This window comes from Labeo rohita, chromosome 18 (assembly GCF_022985175.1).
Source record: "Labeo rohita strain BAU-BD-2019 chromosome 18, IGBB_LRoh.1.0, whole genome shotgun sequence".
NCBI classification, from domain to species: domain Eukaryota; kingdom Metazoa; phylum Chordata; class Actinopteri; order Cypriniformes; family Cyprinidae; genus Labeo; species Labeo rohita.
The window spans coordinates 26231700-26256311 of NC_066886.1; the positions used below are offsets into that span (position 1 = coordinate 26231700).

The 24612-nt window shown below is 36.0% G+C and overlaps 1 protein-coding gene across 1 annotated transcript; it reads right to left on the minus strand.

The window, feature by feature from the left end:
* Positions 1–587: 587 nt before the first annotated feature.
* si:ch211-136a13.1 (HHIP-like protein 1) lies at positions 588–22649 on the minus strand. Its single transcript, XM_051134917.1, has 9 exons — positions 22052–22649; positions 14693–15339; positions 8305–8448; positions 6349–6677; positions 4602–4728; positions 4103–4248; positions 3919–4000; positions 2565–2647; positions 588–1854 (listed from the first exon to the last, which is right to left on the minus strand). The coding sequence occupies exons 1-9, from the start codon at positions 22337–22339 to the stop codon at positions 1208–1210; spliced, it is 2493 nt and encodes an 830-aa protein (XP_050990874.1). The 5' UTR covers positions 22340–22649; the 3' UTR covers positions 588–1207.
* Positions 22650–24612: the final 1963 nt, after the last annotated feature.

Below are 24612 nucleotides of genomic sequence, written 5' to 3' on the forward strand. Positions count from 1 at the left end.
TAACACTGTATAATACAACACGTGCAACCTATTATATTGCGCTGTTGTTATTTAATTTTATGTTTGTTGAATAGTAAATGCTGTCATTTTATCTGTCTGTAATAAGTCTTGTCGTTGATTTTTGCCTTGTTATGTTATCGAATTAATTACATAATAAGATCTTTTTTGTTTTCACTTAGAAAACAGTTTATATTAATAGTTTAACATAGTTTTATAATGAAAAAAAAAACACAGGACGTTTTTATTTTATTTTATTAGCGATTAAGCATAATCGCTTAAACTTTAATTTTAAATGTACGTATGCTCTTAAAATTGCATTTGAATTTTTATACGTCAGTTGCTCTTTGGATGTTCATGTGTGATTATGTTATTAACTTAACTAAAGTTTGTGATTTGAAACAAACTCAAACAAACAACGTCTACACACTGTAAGCACAGCGTAAATGATATAATCGAAAGCGTGATTCCTGTTACTTTTCTCAGCGCTGGTCAGACTACACCAATCACAAGTGTTTTTCGTCGTCGACGTGTATAAAAATAATCTGAATACATCCTGATCTCCACACCGGATTATGATTATGCAAAGAACTTTATTTACATTTTTATTATTACAATATAACAAAGAATGCCCAGCATTTGAATTTAAAAACGATCATTTGGAATTAAACAAGAAATTGAATGTGCAACAAAAATGCAATATTTACATAGCAATAACCTGAATTATGTTTGAAAAGGAGAGTCTCAAAATTTCCTTGATCTCATGATTACTAGATGGATATAATTTTTTTTTTTTAAAATCATTTATTTATTTTTTTATGAGGAAAGTCTCATGTGGAAAAAAAAAAACAGTAAATATAGTTGTCTTTGTTGTGTGAGATGATCAACAACTCACACCACAGTGTAAATAGTGCTTGATTCAGTGTGAAAAATGATTCATCAATAAAATGTTTTGTTGATTGATTGATTAGCATTACTTGTGAATGCAGTTACTGTAATCATATTTTTGTTCTAGAGCAGTTAACTCTTGTCATCTAAATTGTTTAGATTGATATTTAATATTCTACATTCAAAAATTAAACAATTCTGATTCTCTTCTGGTTTTGATGGGGACATTTCCAATTTGTCATAACTTTATAGTTGGTCATTTTGAGATGTATTTTGGCCTCCATACATGTGGCATTCACAACCTACATCTACTCAGTGTCTTTCACTCCACTGCATGTTCATAATGGCCACAAACCACCCCTACATCCTCGTCATGAGAACAGTTGTTTTTGCCTAGTTTGGCGTGCTTGCAATGCAGCAGAGTCCGTTCGGTTCCTTCGCACTCCACGTCGTCCAGCAGGATTCTGACGCCGACGTCTCCCGCACCAAGTTCCGCTCTCTTAGCCACTCGTACAGCCACAGGAAACCCCATCTGCCTGCAGACCACCTCCGCAGCCTGTATGGTAAACATGTCATCGCACACTGTGCCCCATTCGCCTCGCACAAAGATCTCCACTCGGCCGCGGTCCTTCTGTCCATCTGCGCTGACCAGCCTTGCTCTCCCGGCTCGAGAACGACCCCTCCGCTCCCCTTTCCTCCTGGGTTTGCCTCGGCCTCGTTTGCCCGGTCTGCCGGTTTGGGTTTTTGCAGTGGTCTTAGGTGCCGTTGTCCAATACGCAGGTCTAGGGGTAGTGAGGAACGGAGGTCTGGGCCGCATGGTCGTGTAGAGAGGGCGTGGTCGGATGGTGGTTGCTAGAGGAACCCTGCGAGTTGTCATTTGTGGTACTCGTGGTCGTAGAGTCGTACTGGGTTTGGTCGGTTTTGGTTTGGGAATGGGAGTTGTTGAGGGTTTTTTGTTAATTACATACTCTGTAAAACAAATCAAAATGATGTGTCAAAGTGTGAAAAAGTAAAAAAAAGTCAAACTTAAGACTAGGGCTGCACGACTGGGGTGAAAATGTATATTTTCTGGTAGGCACTGTAATTGCAGTTTCCAGGTTTGCTGTACTTGTTTGTAGGGCTGCAAAATTTGGACAAAATTGCATCAGATCATTATATTTTATATAATAATAATAATGATAATAATAATTATAATTATCATTATATTGCACATTAATAATAATCATTTATTTATTAGATAACATGCATTATTAATAGTAATGATAACAATAATAATTATTATTATTATCACTACATAAATACTATTGCTATTACTATTACTATTGTTACTATAATATATTTGTATTTCATACTACTACTACTACTAATAATAATAATAAATAATACATTTCATTTTACATTACAATTACAGAATGACAAAATATTTATGTCTGTCTTATTTTATTTTCATATATTAAACTATTAAACTTTTATTTTGACAGAAAACCACAGGGAGCTCTTAAAAGTTCTCTTATGTTGATAAACGGTTCTCATTATAGATATATGAAGATGTTTGGTACATGTTGCGTTCCCAAATGCACATTAAAGCAACGCAAACGCAGATGCACAGATTAAGTTCATGTGGAGCATCAAGACACCCACGTCCATTGGGATAAAGCTATGTTTACTGGCTCTCTTACCTTCTTTAGGACTGAAATGAATCAGCTTGCCCTTTATGTTGACTGGAGTGGGCTTGAAGTTGCATTTTCCTGGAGGAGCCCGCCTAAGTAGTGAAAAAAAGTACCAACTGTTTATTTTAAAGCTGCTGAAATCAGAAGTACAAACATACCTACACATTAAAAATGGGGTAAACATCACTTTTTATATAGCTCATGAGGGTAATGACAGGATTCTCATTTTGTGCAAGCTATTCCTTAATTATTGCTTTTGAAAATCAGTAGCACTTTATTTTGTGATGTTGTGAGAAGTGTTTTTGTATTTTACAAAAAAAAAAAAAAAATATATATATATATATATATATATATATTGACAGAACACTGCAGACCTGCTTTAGAAGTGAAACTATAATTTTATTTTTTATTATTATTATTCATCAGGATATTTAACTGATGTTAACTGATATATATATATATATATATATATATATATATTTTTTTTTTTTTTTTTTTTTTTTTTAAACAACTACTGATAGGCTCTTTTCTTTTCCTCATTTGTGTCAGCAGAATTGTTATTTTTTCATTATTCAAAATTTTTAATAATTTACTTTTAAGTATTAAACACTAGCAACCATTTAGCAATCGTAAAGCAACGTTCTGACAACCACTCATGCATTCAAAAGTTTTGGTCAGTAGGATTTTAAATATAAAAAAATACAGTAAAAACAGTAATATTGTAAAATATTATTACAAATTTAAAAAACAGTGTTCTATTTGAATACAATTTAAAATGCTATTTATTTCTGTGAGTCTAAGATGAATTTTCAGCATCATCACTCCAGTACTTTTGTGGAAACGGTGATACGTTTTCAGGATTATTTGATGAACAGAAAGTTCAAAAGAACAACATTTATTTGAAATATAAATGTTTTTACTGTCACTTTAGAACAATTTAATGCATCCTTGCTGTATAAAAGTGTTAACTGATTTAAAAAAATAAAGGTTCATATCCGTCATATCTTTGTAGTAAATGTGACATAACAGAACTATAATTGTGATGTTTTTCTAAGTGGATATTATTAGACCTAAATCCCCTCCCTATCGCTTGCATAAATAAAGGGTCCAAAAGGGGGGTTTTCGCAGTGATGCCATAGAAGAATTATTTTGGTAACTTCCTCAAACAACCTTGCAATGAACAGTTCTTAAAATAACCATTCTTTTCTTAGTTTGAGGAACATTTGTAAATTCTAAAGATTCTAAAGAACCCTTTTTCCAGTTTGAAGAACCTTCTGTGCAAAGTAAAGTTAATATCCATTGATATTAAAGGTTCTTCATGGAACTATATATTTAAGAGTGAATATAATGTATGTATGTGTACCTTGATGGATCCACTATCTTATACACTACTCCTGCTCTGGCTGAGGCACTGGCCACTCCTGTTGCAAGGAAGTACAGCTCACCTTGACACACAGACAACAGAGACGAGTGTAAGTGTGTTACACTGAAGAACAATGTAAGACGTTTACATGAAGCAGTCAAACACAGAGCTGCTCTCATGTTACCTGCCTCATCTTCACCAAATGATATGATGTACTTGTAGTAGCTGTTTATCAGTTTAGGGAAACTGCATGTTTTATCAGTGCCCATACAAATTTCCTTATAACTCCATTTCCCAGTCTCAGGGTTTTCCTTTAGGGACATTAGTCGCCTAGGATGGATGGAATGGGAAAAGTGTGATTTAATCACTACATAGTAAATCTATGAATAGAGAAATAAATCAGTCATTATGGGAAAGTAAACCAGTATTAGTCTTGTGCTGATAGAAATGATGTAGAAACAATTTTCTTTTAGAACTTGTTAGTGAATTTCATAATTAATTAGCAACGCATTGAATAAACAAAAGTACAAAGACTGAAATAGTGTGTTCTTGTAAAACATATTCCAATAATCTTTCTTTTATTTAAACCTTCAAAAAATCATTTTTAAAGTGTATTTCTGTTTATAATTTATTATTTTGGACTATAATTCATGAAGTCCATAAAGTAGTAAATACATACATACCCGCTCATAAAATCCCCAAAGATATACAGACCATTAAGATTGGGCATTTGGCAGCCTCTGTAGATGTAGCCGCCAGTTACAGACTTGCCAATTTTATGTGGGTAAGCAAAAATTGGAAGAATATCATCTAAGAAAAAAGGGAAAAAGACAACAGCAGTGTAGTTTAGATACACTCATGTGGGTCATTCTATAATTGTGGGTACATCTCATGTCCATGAAGCATATTTTGAATATATTTTCAGCAATATAAAGCCCAGATGCTTAATTTTCTAGTACACAATTATATTTTTCCCAATCACTATTAAAGACATTTTAATATCAAGACATTATCAAGACATTTGGGTGTGCGCTTCAAAAAATAATAAGTGTTTATTGTGACATAACTTGTTTGTGTCCAAAAAACTAAGTTACCCACTAGAACCCCCCCCCAAAAAGGAATAGTTTGTCCCATTCTGGCATAATTTGCACAGTATTATTATATTTCCTTTAGAAGACCATGGATGAAACACTAGAAGTTATGTTCTCTCTCTTTCCCCAAATAGTGTTACGCAAGTATTATTGCTGCAAATTCAAAAAGACAATTTAACTAAAACTTATGTTTTGTTTATGCAAATATATTTCTAAACATACCATATGCTCAGTAGTTCTAGGCTTCCATGTTAAATATAGGCCAAAAAACACTAAAAATATCAACTAAGTTACCTGTCAACTGTGTTACTCAGTAAAGGTAACATGGTGGACAGTAGCAAACATAGATGATATGTTATGCACATATTTCTACAGATCATCTTTATTTATATTGCACTTATACAATATAGATTGTTTCAAAGCAGCTATGTAAGGTCGTGTTTGGGTTTTTGGGAAACAGGAAAACGTTTCTCTTCATGTTGTCAAATTCTAAATGTACCTCTAATTATACTCTTCCGACTCAATTAGAACCAGAACCAGAACAACAATAGCAGTATGTGAAACATGGGCCTGGATTCATGAAAATCTTCTTTTTAACAAAGGTTAATTTGTCAAGATGTCAATTATAACATATTTTTTTAAATGAGAATAAAATGATAAGATTTGATGTAGTTTGATTATATACTAGCCTGAATGTGAGATTGCCTTATCGAATACAACAAATTCAATACTTCAACATAGATAAAGTATAAAAGGAAATATAAGAGGAAAATGTTAGTCTTAAAGGACAGTTCACCCATTAATTACTCACCCACATGTTGCTCCAAACCTGTAAGACCTCCGCTCATCTTCAGAACACAAATTTAGATATTTTCCATGAAACCCGAGAGCTTTCTGACCCTGCATAGACAACAAGGGGACTACCAGAGTCAGGGCACAGAAACGTGGTAAGGACATTAAAATAGCATATGCGTCGTGGTACTCTCGTGAATGGCGGCTGATGGTGAAGCGAAAGAGAAGAATTGCTATATAAGGTCGTTACACACAAAAGTATTCTCGTAGCTTCATAAAATTAGAGTTGAACCACTGATGTCACATGGACTATTTTAACGATGTCCTTGCTACCTTTCTGTGCCTTGATCGTAGCTCCCTGGCTGTCTATGGAGGTTCAGAAAGCTCATGGATTTAATCAAAATATTTTAATTTGTGTTCCGACGAAGGTCTTACGGGTTTGTAATGACATGGGGAGGGTTATTAATGACAGAATTTTCATTTTTGGGTGAACTATTTAAATCTGGCCTTAAAATCTTAAATTGCCAAATTTGAAAAGCTTGCTTACTGAGTGACGAGTTGAAGCAGAGTTTCCTGTCATAACAAGAAAAGCCCTCTTTTGCCCTCCATCCATAGTTCCCTCCTTTTTCGATGAGATCCACTTCCTCATATTTATTCTGCCCAACATCCCCGCAGAACATTCTGCCACGGCCCTGACCGCTGACCGAATCTCCCCTGTCAATGGAGCATCTCCACATGTTCCTCACGCCGTAGGCATAGACTTCAGGCCTTGCGTCGAACTCTCCCACAAAAGGATTGTCTGATGGGATACTGTAGGGGGCGCCATAATCATTGTTGTCTACATCAATTCGTAGGACCTTGCCCAGAAGAGTGGACCTGTAAAACACCAGTGTTTGTTTTTATATTAAGATGTGGTTTTATTACAAATAAACGATTTGCGCTGCATGCAGAAACAATTGTGTTTAATAAAAAGGGGTTGTGTAAGAATAAAACAATACTAATAATTTGTCCTTTGGATTGCACTCAAGACTATAGTTTAAACCTGCCCTATAAACATTTGCACCATCTGCTGCTGCTTTTTCTCACTCAACCGCATCCTTTCTAACCTCACATAGCCCACAATGCCCTGTGTCAATATTGACCCTGGCATGGGTTTGAACCGTCTGTGAAGGGCCTCTTTACTCATTTTCCCTCCTGTGAAATGAACTGGAGTTACTCCTGGCTTAGATCTGTCCTTAATTCACTGTAACTTATTTTTTTCAGCTTTGTTCTCTTTTTTTTTCTGTTGTTTTTTTGTCGGATTTACAGGCTTAGAAGATCTAGCACCACAGAACAAACAAACATCTAACGCACTGTGCATTATTGTTATTCTGAGACAAGGCAACTTCAGATCAGGGTTAATGAAGTTAACTAAAACTGAAAGCATAAACAAAATTTGATGCACGACTGGTCAAAATAATTAGACAAAATACATTATATATGATTATGTTGATCATCTTGCTGTATTTAATGGCATTCAAAAGTAACTATGTACTGACAGACATTCAAAGCAGCTGGAATTGAGTACCCATCTAAAACGGTAATTAAAAGTTAATGTGACTGTTGATCGTGTTGATATAAGGCTTTAAGACTAAGCTTTTCCATGATGTGTGTTGCACAGATATACCATCAGTAGCTAACACTACGATGAGACTGAACCTCCACATTCAACATGTAGTGTCAATATAGTGCAACCCAGTGTACCCAGCTCGTCATCGGCAGCAGGACTCCAAGACTTCTGTGGCTACGACAGGTCTCTCTGTAAGGATGAAAGGCTCGCTGTGCAGTTGTAAAACTGTGAGTATATTCACCAGGCTCTGCCAGCTGTGCTTATGTCACATGAGGAAAGCAGAGTGGCAGAGCCAAGGCTAATATTTTGAGGTTGTGTGTCTGTCTGCCTAAATGTGAACGCCAGACTCCTAGTGTTAAACTGCTCGGATGATGCAAAAATGACAGAAACATTATTAGTACCATGAAAATTAGATATACTGCTTGCACATTATTTTCCATGTCTTTTGAAACCAATATATTTTCATAGATTTTAGCCTATTTTTATGGTGCTTTTATTACTTGAATCTTGACAGCACCAGTCATTATGTTTAGAAACATATTTAGCCAAAATGTATCTTTCAGAAAACAGATTTTCACTTGGATTATTAACCATTTGACTACACCAATATATACATATAAATTCACGTTTCACAGAACATAAACTTTGACTTCAATGTTATTAAAAAATATGTGAGCCAATAATGTAATTTTCTACCACAATAATTACTTTGCTTTGTTAGACCATTTGCCTAAATGAGCTGATACATTAATTAGAAGCCAGAATTTGTTTTTGGAATGTTGAGTTTACATCTTGCAATTCCATGGTTAGCAAAATGTGTTAAAAATATGTAAACATTCTATAAAATTAAGGCAACTATGTCATATTAAGATAAAGAGTTTGAAGAGGACTTACTTGTTTTGAGAATTTCCAAACTTTCCAAAAGGGTCTCCCGCTTTGCCACCATCTCCTATGAATATGTACAGGTATCCATCCAACCCGAACAGCAGTTGACCTCCATTGTGGTTTGATGCAGGCTCATCAACTTCTAGAAGTGTCCTGTGAACCAAAATAAGCATCAATAGTGAACAAATTTCACAGTGACTGAAAAAAATGATATCCACACATAACCACACATCTAAGAGGAAGTTCATTCTTGTATTTCTTTCTTTTTTTTAAGATGCTGTTTAATTAAATAATCTATTTACTCATGTATAATGTGTTGATGTTGCTGCATCTTTGGACAAAATGATCTGCCAAGCGTTTAAATAAAGGTACATACGAGACTCTGGGCTCTCTATTGACACCTGTATGTGAAACAAATAAATTACAAGCTACTTGCAGAGCAAGCTTTTGTGAAACTCATGGTTTCACACTGTGGTTCCCCTGTGGTTGACTATGATTGTCACCGCATCAGAGCAGATCTGAACATGTGTGGGTGTAATTAATTTCTAACAAAAATCAAACAAACAAACAAACTAATAAATAAGCATACCTTAGTGTATTTTTAAGCCTAAACGATAGCATTTGATCCATAATTTTGATTAGAGTAAGACAATTAGGGTTTAAGGTCAATTTTTAAGCATGGATAAGCAATTTTTTAAATATAAAATATAACATCTTGTGATTACTATACTATACAAAATGTAAATATCTATCAAATAAGTAAAATCTAAAATAAAATAATACTTTACTCTTGTATTAAGTTCATATACTGGGTTTGTATGGCATTACTTAGGCCCATAGCTCCCAAGGGAGCACAAGCCATCGACAACACTTCGCCATCTATCGCGGCTCTGGGCTGTCCTTTCTGCCTCCGTCCAGTTGGTCCCAATCTGCTTCAACTCCGAGTCTGCGTCTCGCCTCCAACTGTTCCTGGGCCGGCCCCTCTTCCGCTTTCCCTGTGGATTCCAGTTTAAGGCCTGGTGGGTGATGCTGGAGGCTGGTTTCCTCAGTGTGTGTCCTATCCAGCCCCACTTTCTTCTTAGAATCTGGCTTGTTATTGATTCTTGTCCCGCTCTCTGCCATAGTTCTTCATTACTGATCTTTTCTGGCCACCTGATTTTGAAAATGCGCCTCAGACAGGTGTTTGTACAATAACAATGTACAAAGATACAGGTGTCTGTATCTTCTGCTGCGTTGCTTTGGTCATCCTCCAAGTCTCTGAGCCATAGAGTAAGACCGATTTGACGTTGGAATTGAAGATGAAGAATTAACATGACAAAGGCTGCTCGCGCTTTGCCAATTCTGGCTGTGACATCTCGGTCTGTGCCCCCCTGCGTGTCAACAGTGCTCCCCAGATACACGAAAGACTCGACCTCCTGAATTGGCTCTCGACCTACTGTGACTGGTGTACTGACAGTGGTTTTGATCTTCATGAGTTCTGTTTTCCTCCTGTTTATCACGAGCCCTGTCCTAGCTTTGTATGGCATGGATCCAATTAAAAAAAACATCTTTAAACCTGAAAACAAAATTATTTTTATTTAAAAGATTAAAACAGTACTTTTTTCCTTTCTTTTTTTTATTTAAATGTTTTTCTTTTCTTTATGTTGTTTTAATTGTATTATTATTATTATTTTACATTTTAATCAAAAATAAGTGTGTAATAGCACTTTTTCTGTGCTTTCCTGAAGCCTAAACAGTAGAGCATTTTACAACAGCAAGATCATGGGTTCGATTCCCAGCAAAATTAGCATGCATGAACTGAGAAATTTTTTGAGAAAGTTGAGAACTTTGAAAGTTCAACAGAGTGTATGTTCATTCAGACTACGTACCAAAATATGTTTGTTTGTTAGTTTTTTAACAGAGTGTATGTTTCTTCAGATAAAAGTCTCATAAATAAATACATAAATAAAAATTGTAACAGTTACTGGCAGCACAATTGCCAGCAAGGTACTGTATTTTGAATTTACAACATACTGTATTGCAAATTTACAGAATAGTACTGTATAACTGCAAAAGAGTAGAAACAGTATTTGAACTCACCTTTACTGTATTTTTCTATACTGTAATATCTATAATAATGCATTCCTGCTAAACATTACTAATTGTAATTACTAATAACATAATATTATATATTATAATTAAATTATCTATATTTAGTATAGTATATACATAAATCTATAGTTAGTAATATTACAAATCAAAAGACAATCCAAACACAGCTGTATTTCTTTTTTTTTTATTAGTATTCAATCAATATATTTAAACTCTTAAAAACATTTCAAAACCGTTTGATTTTACTGCATTTTTACCCAGAGTACAGTGCATCAGCAATTTACAGCAATAAAAGCCTGTGCAAGAGTATAAATGAAACAAACAAATGCAGGGGGGTGAACTTAAGTTAAGAACCACTGTCCTAAGAGAGAACTTAATATATCTTAAAAAAATTTACAAGTGAGCAAAAAGAACAAGCATCCCACAGCCGTCACCCCTATCTGTTGGGCATTTGGGTGGTGGCAAACAGGCCACTGACCCTCTAGGTGAGGATACACAGGGCAACTTCTTGAGCAATGTTGCTTGAGCACCTTCCCATTGATAATGGGCAACAATTTTTCTGTCTGGGTAATTTAGATCGGTCATGAGCCCTGTGTCTGGTTGCCCGTTGACGGCAACATTCCTCAAAAGTTGCCCCATATATCATCACCTTCACTGTGAAGTCCTCCATTTAAATATCATCATGGAATGAAGCTGTTGACTTGTGAGTTGATGGCCATTGCTCTGCACCAGCAGCCTGAACTTCTTCTCAATTTTTCTGACGATCACTGGTGAAACTGTAATGGCACGCACACAAAGGCATGTATGACAAAAATAGTTATATTCACAGCAATCAGCATAAGAGAGAAAGTGTATAATACAACTAATACAACTAATTTTAAAAGTTGCAATTAAAATTGTATTATTATGGCTAATACTTAAAAAATACTCAGAAACTGCCTTGTGACGGCAATGTCCTTCCCAGGGTGCAAACACAAGTGGACCATCATGTAGAGCTGGAAGAAATAAAAATACATTTGATTCAATGATCTGTTACTTGCTCAGAATGTATAGGCTAACACTACATACACTGTTGCCTATATACAGTCATGTCCAAAAATATCTGCAATTCTGTCAGAAAATGCAACACTTCTCTCAGAAAACTGTTCCAATTGCAAATGTTTTGGTATTCACATGCTTATTGTTTTTGTTTGCACTGCAACAACAGAAAAAAACAAAGAAGAAAAGTCGAACTTGATAAAATTTGGACTGGACAAAATTATTGGCACCTTGTCAAAATTGTAAGAAATAATTGCTTTTCAAGCATGCGATGCTCCTGTAATTTGTATTTAGTCACACCTGTGGCAAGTAATAGGTGTGAGCAATATAGTAATCACTGAATGGTGGATAAAGAACTCTGATTAACTTTCAAACAAATTCAAGCTGCTCTGCAGACACAGGAGGGAACAACGTCAGCTTGCACTATCCGTCTCCATCTGAATGAAAGGAGGAGGACACCACTGCTGACACAAAGGCATAACAAAACAAAGGAGTTTGCCAAAACTTATGCACAATTGCACAATCTTATTGCACAATCCTTCTGGGAGAACTATGTGGACAGATGAAACAAAAGTAGAGCTTGGTAAAGGACATCATGACACTGTTTACAGAAAAAGAAATGAGGCCTTCAAAGAAAAGAACACAGTCCTTACAGTCAAACATGGTGGAGGTTTAAAGATGTTGTGGGGTTGCGTTGCTGTTTCTGGCACTGGATGCCTTGACTGTGTGAACGGTATCATGAAATCTGATGATTACCAAAGAATTTTGAGGCGCAACGTAGTGGCCAGTGTCAGAAAGCTGCATCTCCACCAGAGGTCATGGGTCTTCCAGCAGGACAATTATCGAAAAAAGCACTCAGAAATGGTTACAAACAAAGCGCTGGAGAGTTCTGAAATGGCCAGCAATGAGTCCAGATCTGAATCCCTTAGAACACCTGTAGAGAGATCTCTAAACAGCAGTTGGGAGAAGGCATCCTTTAAATCTGAATGACCTGGAGCAGTTTGCAAAAGAAGAGTGGTCCAAAACTCCAGTAGAGAGGTGTAAGAAATTCATTCATGGTTACAGAAAGCGATTGATTTTTTCCAAAGAGGGTGCTACCAAATATTATATTAAGGGTGCCAATAATTTTGTTCGGTGCATTTTTTGGGTTCTGTGTGGAATTGTATCAGATATGACTTTTCTTCTCTGTTTTTTTTTTTTGTTGTTGTTGTTGTTGTTCCGATGCAAATAACAAAAAAAATAAACATGTGAGTACCAGAACATTTGCAACTACAACAAGGGTTGGATTTGAATATGACAGAATTACAAGGGTGCCAATATTTTTTGACCATTAGTGTACATGTATTTCATATACTACAAAAATACATCTATGGTAGTAGAAATCATATTATGCTTGACATTGCTGAATATTGTGCCATGGCATGCATTTTACTTGTCTTTGTAATAGCCCAATAGATCATACATTCCTATTTACGTTTTATTATCATAATCATTTTTCGTAGCACAGCCACCATGCTATGGAACTGGATCTTTTGCCCAAAAAGTTGCAACAATAAGCTGGTATGAATGGTCCATCTCTCTGACCCCATACCACTCATTTATGATGCAAGTGAAACTTAAGTATTTTTCAACCTGGACCCATGTATTTGTGTCTGAGCAACTAATTGATGATGTCCAGTATTGACTGTCAACATCGATGCTTGATGGAGGACATGTCTGAAGCTTGGTGCTGACACGACCATCATAGTGACAACAGCCAATCACATTACATTACACATTACAATCACTTTACATTACTGGTGTTGCATAAACACCGACACCCTGTGTGAATGCTTGAATTTCTTGAAAAATAACGTGCTTCTCTTAAAAACACTTTTTTTTTTCAGGCTAGACCAGCCAGTGGGTATGCTCAGTCCTAAATGCGTTTCAGAGCGCTGACTGTTTCTAAAGCAACCGGAACTTCTAACTGTAGCTGTAGTGACGCGATGACTTTACTGACTAGCGACTGGCTCTTTTATTCAGAAGGCGGGGCTACCTTCGATAGAGCGGCCATACTGAGCATTTCATTTTTTGCCTTTCAAAATTATACGTCTGACACGTCTTGGGTATTCTATAGTCTTTAGTTGCTTGCGGCAGTATTTGTTTAACTTTTCAAGCGCCAACGCAGGCTTCAGCCAATCATATTGCCTTTTGCAAATACCCTAACGCATTCTTGTTAATCGCAATATCCTGTTGTTTAAGTGCAATTTACAGATCCCCTTAAACCCAGCAGACTCCACTGACAAATTGAGTTATTTTTACTTTGTTCAAAATAGTTTTTCCAGTCATTGAAATAAATACTTGAAATAAACCCTGAGCCATAATTCACAGAGTTAGATTTGAAGATGTCATTAGAGCAGTGGGGTGAAACAGCTCATAGACATTAAGGCTACGTTTACAGCAGTGCATTTTTGTTTTAAAATGCATAACTTTTGCTACGGTTACGCCTGTTGTTTATACTCCAGTGTTTTCGACACTCGGAAACAGAGACTTTCAAAAATGCTGCAGACACCGTTTTATTTTAAAAACTGTGGGGCTGCATTTCAGTGCAAATGGACCAATACAGAGATTTTGAAAACATTTGATCATTTCTGAAGCACAGAGAAAACACCAGTGTATACAAGGATCATTTTCATTTTAAAATGCCATTTTAAAACTAAAACGCACTAGTGTAAACAAGGTCTAACTCTGAAACAATGTTTTGTTGTTGTTGTTGTTGTTGTTGTTGTTTTTCAAATGCAGCATGATAAAGAAGATTGCAACATTCACTGGCTAAATTTGCACTTTCATTCCACAATAAAATGATGTACACTACAGTATAAAAACACTTAACAATAAGATTAACTTACCAGACTTCCAGAAATCCATCGTTCTTCTTCTTCATTAAGCATTAGAAGTGTTCTGTCTGTGTGATGTGATGTCAGGCGGTACGCTATTTACAGCAATCCTGTATTATTACCTGGCATATTACAGCCAGGTTACAGCAACACTAAAATATACTGCAAAATATTCCTGCTCAGTCAAAATGCAATATAAATTATGGTATTTTACTTTACAGTAATGTGCTGCTAAATCTACAGCGACATATAACAGTATACTCTCAGAGAAAACTGATTTACCAAAATATATCAAAAGTAATGTTTTTATTTTGGATCTGTGCAGCTGCCTTTAACCATGAAATATGCAGTTCTAGTTGAGTGGAACATGCAAATAGATATCTATTTCTCACCTTTCTGAGGAGTGATCCAGCATATTCATGTCTGAATCAGAAACGAGAAACTCACTGATGCGAATCTTCTCCTGCTTCTTCACAGACACTGAGTAGTAGACATAGGCCTTTTTCACCTTTGTGAAACGAGGGTGCAGGGCGAGGCAGAGGAACCCTCGCTCATCTCCAGCCCAAGGTGAGGTCAGAACTGCCCTGGTCAAGTTCAGAAACGGCCTGTCGATTCGAGAACCATTTGGCATGTAAGTCCACACGTAACCCAGCTGCTCCGCCACAAAGAAGCGGTGAGTGCCGTCATTCGCATGTACCATCGCCACAGGATTACGAAGCCCATTCGCCACTTCCTCCAGGCATAACTGTATGCAGCCTTGAGGATCCGCCTTCACATCTCCCAGGTTGGCGTTGAGATCGTCGTTGGATAGGACGTTTGGGTAACAGTACTCAGGATCTTTCAGCTCAAGATATTTGCAGAACTTGCTTTGGTCTTCTTCAATACCATAAGTTTCATTGTTGTTGATCAGAAGGCTGAGAGTGTAACGGCAATGAAGCCAGAAATCATTGCAGTAGTTTCCGCACAGGCCGGGAAGCTCCCGCATCGGGGTGTTTGCATCTTCTGCGTCGTACAGATGCGCTGCATATGGAGAGCATTCCTGAAACGAACATATTACAACATGGACATTTATTCAACAGTGTTATATGAAATTGTTATATGGTTATGGCTCTCTAACAGTTTCCCAGACCAAGATTATTTGAGGACACTGGGTCTAAGATTAGCTTAGTTGACTACACTAAAAGTGCGGTCACATTAGTGCAATTTTGGCAAAAGCTCCATTGCCTGTTATTAGTGTAGCGATATATTAAGCACGGCAAATGCGGAAAATCCGGGTGACCATTTTAAACCCATTGCCACATCTGTGAGGGGAAATATTTTGCCCTCATGCCAAATTTACAGTTGCATGATTCCTATTGAAATGGCTGGATTTAGCCTGCAAAACAACAATTCGCCAAACAACAGTAACTGTTTGGTTATCAACATTCTTCAAATTATCTTCTTTTGTGTTTAATAGAAGAACAAAAGAAAGAAATTTATACAGGTTTGGATCAACTCGAGGCTGAGTAAATGATGACAAAAGTTTCATTTTTGGGTGAATTCTTTTTCCAATAACTATAAAGATGACTAAGCTAAAGTGTTAACAGTTGTTCAAAAAGGCCATTCATGCAAGGACTATAATGATAACTGTAACTATAGTCTTTATGATTAACTATGATCATTCTAAGGCCCCGTTTACACGAAGGGAAGACGCAGATATTTCCCTGCGGTTTGGCCTCTCATTTACACGAAAACCCCGTTTTTATCACAGAAAACGATTATTTCTAAAAACTCAAAAGTGAAGATTTCTGATAACGCCGGTTATGTGTTGCCGTGTCAACTGGGAGAAACGGGGTTTTAGGTTCTCAAACGTCACATTATGCGCCAGAAAATGCTTAACATCATGTGAGCGCCCTATTTATTTTGGATTTTGATTGGCTTGCATGGCTTTATTCTTTTCCCTATACTGCCGCCCATAGGTTTGGCATAGTTATTATGGCGCTCGACAGCGTATTTATGCGGGTTGATATAAATGACAAGTTTTTTGAAAACGATGTTGTGTGCACAATGTTATTATTGAAAACGGAGGGGAGGAAATATTTGTTTCTCCAAATACCCGGCTATGTGTAAATGTGGCCTAATTCTATGGGAATTATCGCAACTATAATGAAAACAATGCAGAATCACATTTAAAGCATTTTTTCCCCCATGAGATAAGCAATAAAATCATTGACAGCCTATCAGAATGCACCTGACTTTATAAATTTTGGGCATATTTATGGCAATACTGCAATACTTGTTGCTGTGGATGCTAATATATTTATCCTTATTGTTTTTTTTTTTTTGTGAATGGCCTTAAGCATGAGTATGAGACTTAAATATGACAGTTATTTATATTTAAAAAATGGAAAAATCTTTAAAAACCTAGTTTAGCTCTTAGAAATTTACTTCTATTTTAGTTGTAAATTTATTTTATTTTTTTTTTTTTTTTTTTATGTTAATTTTTTAAAATAACAACAAAACCTTTTTTTTACCACATGCCATTTTTCTTTCACATTGAATATACATAACGATTTGATCTGACAGCAATTACAGCTTCATGTTTTTTTCCTCGTGTCTGTGCATGATAGGTTTTAAGTCAAGTAGTTTTGTTAAAAAGATTTTTTGTTATTTTTTATGCGGATTTTTCCTTTTTCATTATAATACCAGGATAGTCACTGTACACTCTTTAATAAAAAAATAAAAAATAAATAAAAAAATAAAAAACAGCTTTGGGTTCCTCAAAAAACCTTTCATTAAACCATCCTTAAAGAACTATTTTTGCTTAGTGTGAAGAACATTTTAATACTCAAAAGAATATTTCTGTACTATAAAGAACCTCTGTCATAGCATGCAAATAAAGAAACTTTATTTTTAATAGTGTATGAGTTGCATTGTAATGTACTATATATATATATATATATATATATATATATATATATATATTTTTTTTTTTTTTTTTTTAAATAAACTAACAGATCCTTTAAAAAATGTGTCATGCCATTGACTCATAAACAAAGACTTGCTCCTGTCATCAATAAACTTTAAGTTAATCTCGAAAAAACAAAACCATCTGAAACTTATTTGCTGTGTAAGCCTTTCTGCTTCTCCCCTCCTCGTAGTCTGGCAAACGTGGCATTCTGCACGTCTTCTTTACACCCGGGATCCCAGGACACAGTCCAGCAGCTGGTGATGATCGTTTGAGCTATAAATACAGTAACTCTTGAACATTTTGGACTAACCAAGCCTTCATTATGTCTTAACCACAACACCACACCCATCAGAGGACTGAGCCAGCCTTGGCAACAATACTGCCAGCTCGGGCCTGGAAGTCATCTGAGATTACTATAATGACATTAAACAAATAATGGACCTGAAAGTGGTTTGGATCAACGGGCTAACTCACTTGTAACACATCACAGAGCCTGCAATTTAACCAAAATCTGGATGAATAATGTTTTAAATGTCCCTAATGATGTTTGATTGCAGTTCAAACAAAATATAGACCTATTTTGGGAGGCGGGGGGTGGGGGTGGGGGTTGTTGTATGGTATAAATGAGTCCAGCATTTCCTAAACAACACACAGGGTTATGTAATATCCTGTTCGCATAAAGGAAAAACCATGCAGAAAGCTAAAATGAGTTGGACTGGGTGTCTATGTCAAGGAAACCTTAACATCTACAAAATTTTACTGTAGCTTTTAGGCTTAATAAAACACTGTAGGCCATGGGTCATGGTTTCTGAGGACATGGGTTAAAATATTACTCTCAAATGTCTAATAAAAGAGTTATTTTTCTCATTTTGCTTCATGGATATTATATAAGACAAGTTGAGGTGTTACACTGAGTGTGTTTAAACTACAGTTTCACATGTGAGATTATAGTAAACACCTACTATTTTGTCTAAAATGCCAATTGTCTACTTGTTTTGAACAATGCTGGGAAAAGCACCAATTTCCATGCTGCCTTTTCTTCAGATGCACTGTATATTTTTGCCGTCCATACCGTCTGATCCTATTGTGAGTTCTTGTCCAGTCATTGTGTTCTTCTGTTTTTGTCCCTCGCATAATTTTGTTCAAATGGTTCTGTAATTATGAGACTCTGTAGGAGATTCCAATCTCTGTTGTTATCAAACAGATGGTCCCTGCAGGGTTTCACTCATCAACACATTTGCTCCACTCCACCGGTTTTCAAATCCCATTAGCTTATATGTCTGTGCCCATCACTCATTAAGCAATTATGAGTTTACAGCTTTTCCCTGTTCAAAGAGTCATTATTTTAATCCCTTTAATGGGAAAAGCTTAATTTCTACCAGATCCAGTTTTGGTTCTCAAGAACCACAGAACATACCAATAGGGTGTCAAGAGATCCAAAGTTTCGACCATATCTGAGAATATGATTATTGATTATTACATGATTTAAAATAATAATTATTTTGCAAAATTGTACTATTTATTAATGCAATAACATGAGCAAGATTGCTCTGCAGCCTCTGAATTACAGTCAAGGTAATGTTTAGACTAGCAATGAGATTCTAATAATAACACCGTTGATGTTATACCAATAGTGTACATTTTAGAGAAACATTTTATTTAATAATTTTATTTTATTAAATTATCTTTCATACAGTATTTCTATTTTTGGTCCGACATCTTCTCCAAGCAGCACACTGTAGTGGCACTGCATTCCTGAACAAATCATAATTGTTGCATAAATCGACTGAGTGAACAAATCAATTACTCATTCATAAGAGTCACCTGTTACAGTCCGGAACAAATCGGTGTTTTTGAATGAATTGGTTGAGTAAATGATTCAATCATTCTTTTTTAAATCCTGAATAATTATACAAGGGTGATAACTATAACATATAACAATATTTAAAGGGGTCATCGGATGCCCATTTTCCACAAATTGATATGATTCTTTAGGGTCTTAATGAAAAGTCTCTAATATACTTTGATGAAAAATTCTCAATGGTTGTGTAAAACAACACCCTTTTAACTTTGTCAAAATGAGCTCTGCAAAAATCATCCCATTGTGAGGGATTGTTCCTTTAAATGCAAATGAGCTCTGCTCGCCCCGCCCCTCTTTACTCTCTGTGGAGTGACGAGCCAGTTTACTTTAGCCATATTTAGTGCGTTTAGCCGCGAAACTTGCTAACTAACACGTTTAGGAAAGGTGATTGCAGAGATTAATTAAAAAAAAAAAAAACCTTGTACTCACTTCTGCTGTAGGTGAAGCTGGATCACGAATGCTTTGCGCGAACATGCATTTATGTAGATCGGGAGGCGCATTCCCTTCACAAACAAACGTAATCCACTGCATCTTCAGCGGCTCAGATGTTGGAAGTAAGTGACGACCACTATGTTCATTATTACGTCCAGCAGCACAACACCTTAATCACTCAATCGGAGATATTCTTGTCTAACTTACATCCCTGCAACGGAATCGAAACAATGGAGGTCATACTGTTACAGCTGATTTAGGGCGGATCTGAGGTAAGATGCTCATGTCAATCAACTATCGTGGGAGCGGCATCTGTCGGTGTGGCATCTAAGAATGGCTCGATTTGAAAAAGGGGATATTATTTTTACAGATTAATTAAAAAGCACTGCATAGATTTTTAACATTATAGAGTAGATGTGTACATACCCTGCCAACACACATTAATGTTCAAACAACATGTAAAAGTGAACTTTGCATCCGATGACCACTTTAATATATAATGTTCATTGGTATTCTATACGAAACTCCACAGCGCTGAACAATATGATAAACAATATCGTTAAAAGCACTTTCAGAACATTTATTTATTATTTATTTTATTTTTATTATTATTTTTTTCTTACGGCTAATTAACGATTCAAAACATTCATAGCCAACCAGAATCCACCCAACTTTAAACAGCCCAACCATTTGAAATGGCGGATGAGATAACTGCAGTGTGTGCTCATAATAGACAAAAACATTATCGTGATATTTCCAGTATTTCTATTTGGGGTCTGCCAAGTTCTCCAAGCAACACACAGTAGTGTAGTTACAGTATGTTCTTAAAAAATCAGAACTGTTGAATAAACTGGTTGAGTGAGCAATTCAATGACTCACTCATATAGACAGTCACCTGTTTTGATCCGAAAAGAGTTCATGAGTGAATAATTAAAAGATTCTTTCTTAAAGACGGTTACCTATTTCAGTCCCAAATAAATCAGCATATTAAATGATGAATGGGTGAATGATTCAATGACTTATTATTTCTTATGACTTATATTTAAAGATATCACATGTCAAAGTCTGGAAAGCACAAACACAGACACTAATGAATATTTAGTAGCCTACCCTTTAATTTTGCTCTTTCTTTCTTTCTTTCTTTCTTTCTTTAATATATTTCCTGCAGTGACCTTTCCATGGGAATATGATATATTCCATGGCTAGTTAAAGAGGAGGCATGTATTTTGCTTCTCTGCAGGTTGGAGAACACAAGCAGCTCCTTGTATCTGGTATAAATGTTCCAACAAAGATAATCATTGAGCTCAGCTTCACCACTAAGTAGTCAAATAAATCAGGTGTTTCCTAGGCTAACCGCAACCCCACTGCAATCTCAAAACCATATGGTAAAATATTATCATTTAATCCTGGCAGCCTTGAAGTTAGCGTGACGTAATAGGTGACTATCATTTGGATGTTAGTTTGTGTTGGTCCCAAAAAGGAATTGTATGGTTTTACATAATACTTTGTTCCTATATATTGATGTCTTTTTTTTTTTTTTTTTAATATGTCTTGTTTGTGTTGACTTATGCTGAACATATGTGGGTTTATTTTTAAGACTGAAGAGTAAAATTCACAGAAAATTCCCATAGTAATATCTTACATTTAAATTGAAGTCATCATGCCTAAAAATAGCTCATTACAAATTATGAAGTCATCCAGCCTTCTAAAAGCAAATCCAAAACAAAAATGATGTAACTTATGCAATGATGTAACCTCCTCTGTACTATAAACACTGATGAATGAGGCACAGTCTGCAATACAAAATCTCATTTATTAACCAAAACTGAATAATTCAATTAATATAAATATAAAAAATGTATAAATATGTAATTACTAATATTTGATTGTATCATTTATTAGTATCATATGAATATAATTAAGTAATCAATAAATAAAATTCAATAATTCTGTCCAGTAGTTCAAAATTTTCTAAATACATTTCTATAGAGAATTTCTTGTGTTAAAGTTAAAGGGACAGTTTACCCAAAATTAAAATCCTCATAATTTTCTCTTTTTTTCTTACATATTTTGAAGAATGTTGGCAACCAAACAGCTGATGGTAGCCATTGACTTCCATAGTATTTTTTCATACTATAGAAGCCAATACTTCCGTCAACTGGTTTGGTTGCCAAAATTCTTTAAAATATTTTATTTTGTGCTCATCAGAACATTCTTATCACCTTGAGTGTCAGTAAACGATGACAGAATTTTCTTTTTTGGGGTAAACTTTTAGATTGTACAACACAAAAAAAAAAAAAAAAAAAAAAAAAAATCACAAAGAGCAAAACTTGAGAAAAACCTATAGCAGATATAGACTTTCAGATAAATTCAACAACCTGTCCATTTATTTTAAATTATTCTATGTCCAAACAAATATACTGAGAAAAATTTTAATTGCCAAAAAAAAAAATATATATATATATATATATATATATATAATAAATAAAAACATGACCTGACACTCACCTGGCAGAGAATGCTGCGGATGTACTTCCCACAGGCCATGAATCCAGTATGGTCAAAGTAGTCCATGATCTGATAGAAGCGTTGGGATATTTGGTTATCCCTGTCTAAGTCACAGCATCCAAATTTGGCATACTCCTTGCAGAAGAGCAGGGGCTCCGGAGGCTGGAACGGAGGCTTGTAGTCCAGGCACTGTGGGTGGGCATTTCCCTGCTGGGGGATCAGGAGGACCACCAGAAACAAACTCTGAGAGAGAAAGCAATGAGCTCTCCATACTGTCATTCCTCTCATCGCACAGGAGAAAGTTCAGACGTGTCTGCGTACAAAGATGGCTTGTGTTAAGTTTGAGAAATACCAATGGTGTGCAGTTTCTCCGGTGACTAGTTGCGGTGGCCGGTGTTCCGTCTCCTGCAAACATGTGCGCATGCACTCACAAACACACACTGCTCTGACATGTGGCTCTAGGGCAGAGAAGCAGCTGGAATACTGCTACACAAGGCCCACTCATTCAACAGCCTGAACCACAGCCATGCCACACACACATGCATGCTTTACACACATGCTTCTCTATTCCCTCCCACTTTCCACCCTGTCTCCTCCTCTGCATTTCCCTCGCTTTCTCTCATTCTTCGGCAGGCACATTCCTTTTTCTTGCGGCTGGCCTGCATCCCACGCTTGCAGCCTCCCTCCCCCGACTGAACCCGTGCCTCTTTCTTTTATGTTAGTCCTTTCATTTCACCAACGTTTGATTATGCAATTGTCATATACATCCAGTCTTCAACTAAACTTGTCAACCTCCCATTTTGTCAAGATTACATAAGTCTACATTTTGTTTTAAAAGACATCTTTAGTATGATGCAACATGTTCTCTGTGTGTCGTGTGTGCTCTACTGATTTTATGGCTCTTTTCCAAATATTAGTGATCTGTTTTGCTGTCTGATCTGTTGCATCCTAATAAACTCAGTGATCTAATGACCTATTTGAAAAAGCTTACATTTGTTAATAAAGTGTGCTTAATTTTATTAAATGTGCAATAGTGTACTTGGGAAAAAAAAAAAAAACTGTAAATGCAGATAATATAATATTAATCAAATAAAAGGCCACTTAAGCATACTTAAAGAGAGTACATGACCATTTATTAACACGCTTACAGTAAGTAGACCTATAAATGTGCACTTTGTAATAATGTCAATTAACAGGTTACTTTAAAGTACATTTTATTCAATAGAAATTACATTAAAGTCAATTCAAATTTATTTGTATAGCGCTTTTCACAATATATATTGTTGCAAAGCAACTTTACAGCAAATTAAAGTTTTAACAATATAGTTAGTAGTAGCTTACTAGTGGTGACTATGTCAAGTTGATGTGCATATGGCAGAGATGTATGGAAAAGGTCGTAATCAAACAGACAAAGAACACTATAAATTAGTAGCAAAATTCGGTTTTAGGGTTGGCATCATCTCTTCTTAAGTGTTCTGGATCCAGACTGAAGCTGAATTCCTAGTTACCACAGGATGTCAATCCCTTGGCAGAAACAGAGCACAAACAGGAACATAATTAGTGTAGCTGCTGTGCAAACCAAGCAAAGAAAGATTTGTTCAACCAGAGCTAAAAGATGTGCATCAGATATAACTGCAGTAAAAGTTTATGAGATGCATTGTTTGAATGCTTGGCTAAAAAGATGTGTCTATCTAGATTTAATCAGAGAGAGTGTGTCCGATCTCCGAACGTTATCAGGAAGGCTATTCCAGAATTCGGGAGCCAAATGCGAAAAAGCTCTACCTCCTTTAGTGGATTTTGCTATCATAGCCGTGGTGAAAAAAAAAACCAGCATATGCTGGTAGGCATGTTTTGATGCTGGGATGCTGGTTAGGTATGTTTTGGTGCTGGTTTAAGCTGGTCCTTAGCTGGTTTATGCTGGTCCTTGACCAGCAACATGACCAGCATAAACCAGCAAAGGACCAGCAAAAACCAACAAAGGACCAGCAAAAACCAGCTAAGGGCCAGCATAAACCAGCAAAGGACCATCTTAAACCAGCACCAAAACATACCTACCTTTGCACCAGGGAGGAACTACCAAAAGTCCAGAGTTTTGCGACCTTAGGGAGCGTGATGGATTGTAGCATGGTAGAAGACTAGTTAGGTATGCAGGAGCTAAACCATTGAGGGCCTTATAGGCAAGAAGTAATATTTTGTAGCTGATGGGGAACCTAATAGGTAACCAGTGCAGAGACTTTAAAATTGGGGTAATATGATCATATTTTCTTGACCTGGTAAGGACTCTAGCAGCTGTAGTTTGTTTATTGAAGATGCAGGACAACCACCTAGCAGTGCATTACAATAGTCCAGTCTAGAGGTCATGAATGCATGAACTAGTTTTTCTGCATCAGAAACAGGTAACATGTTTCGTAGCTTGGCAATGTTTCTAAGAAGGGAGAATGCTGTTTTTGTAACATGAGAAATATGGTTTTCAAAAGAAAAGTTGCTGTCTAATATAACACCCAGGCTTTTGACTGTAGTGGAAGTAACAGTACATCTGTCTAGTTGTAGATTGTAAGCCA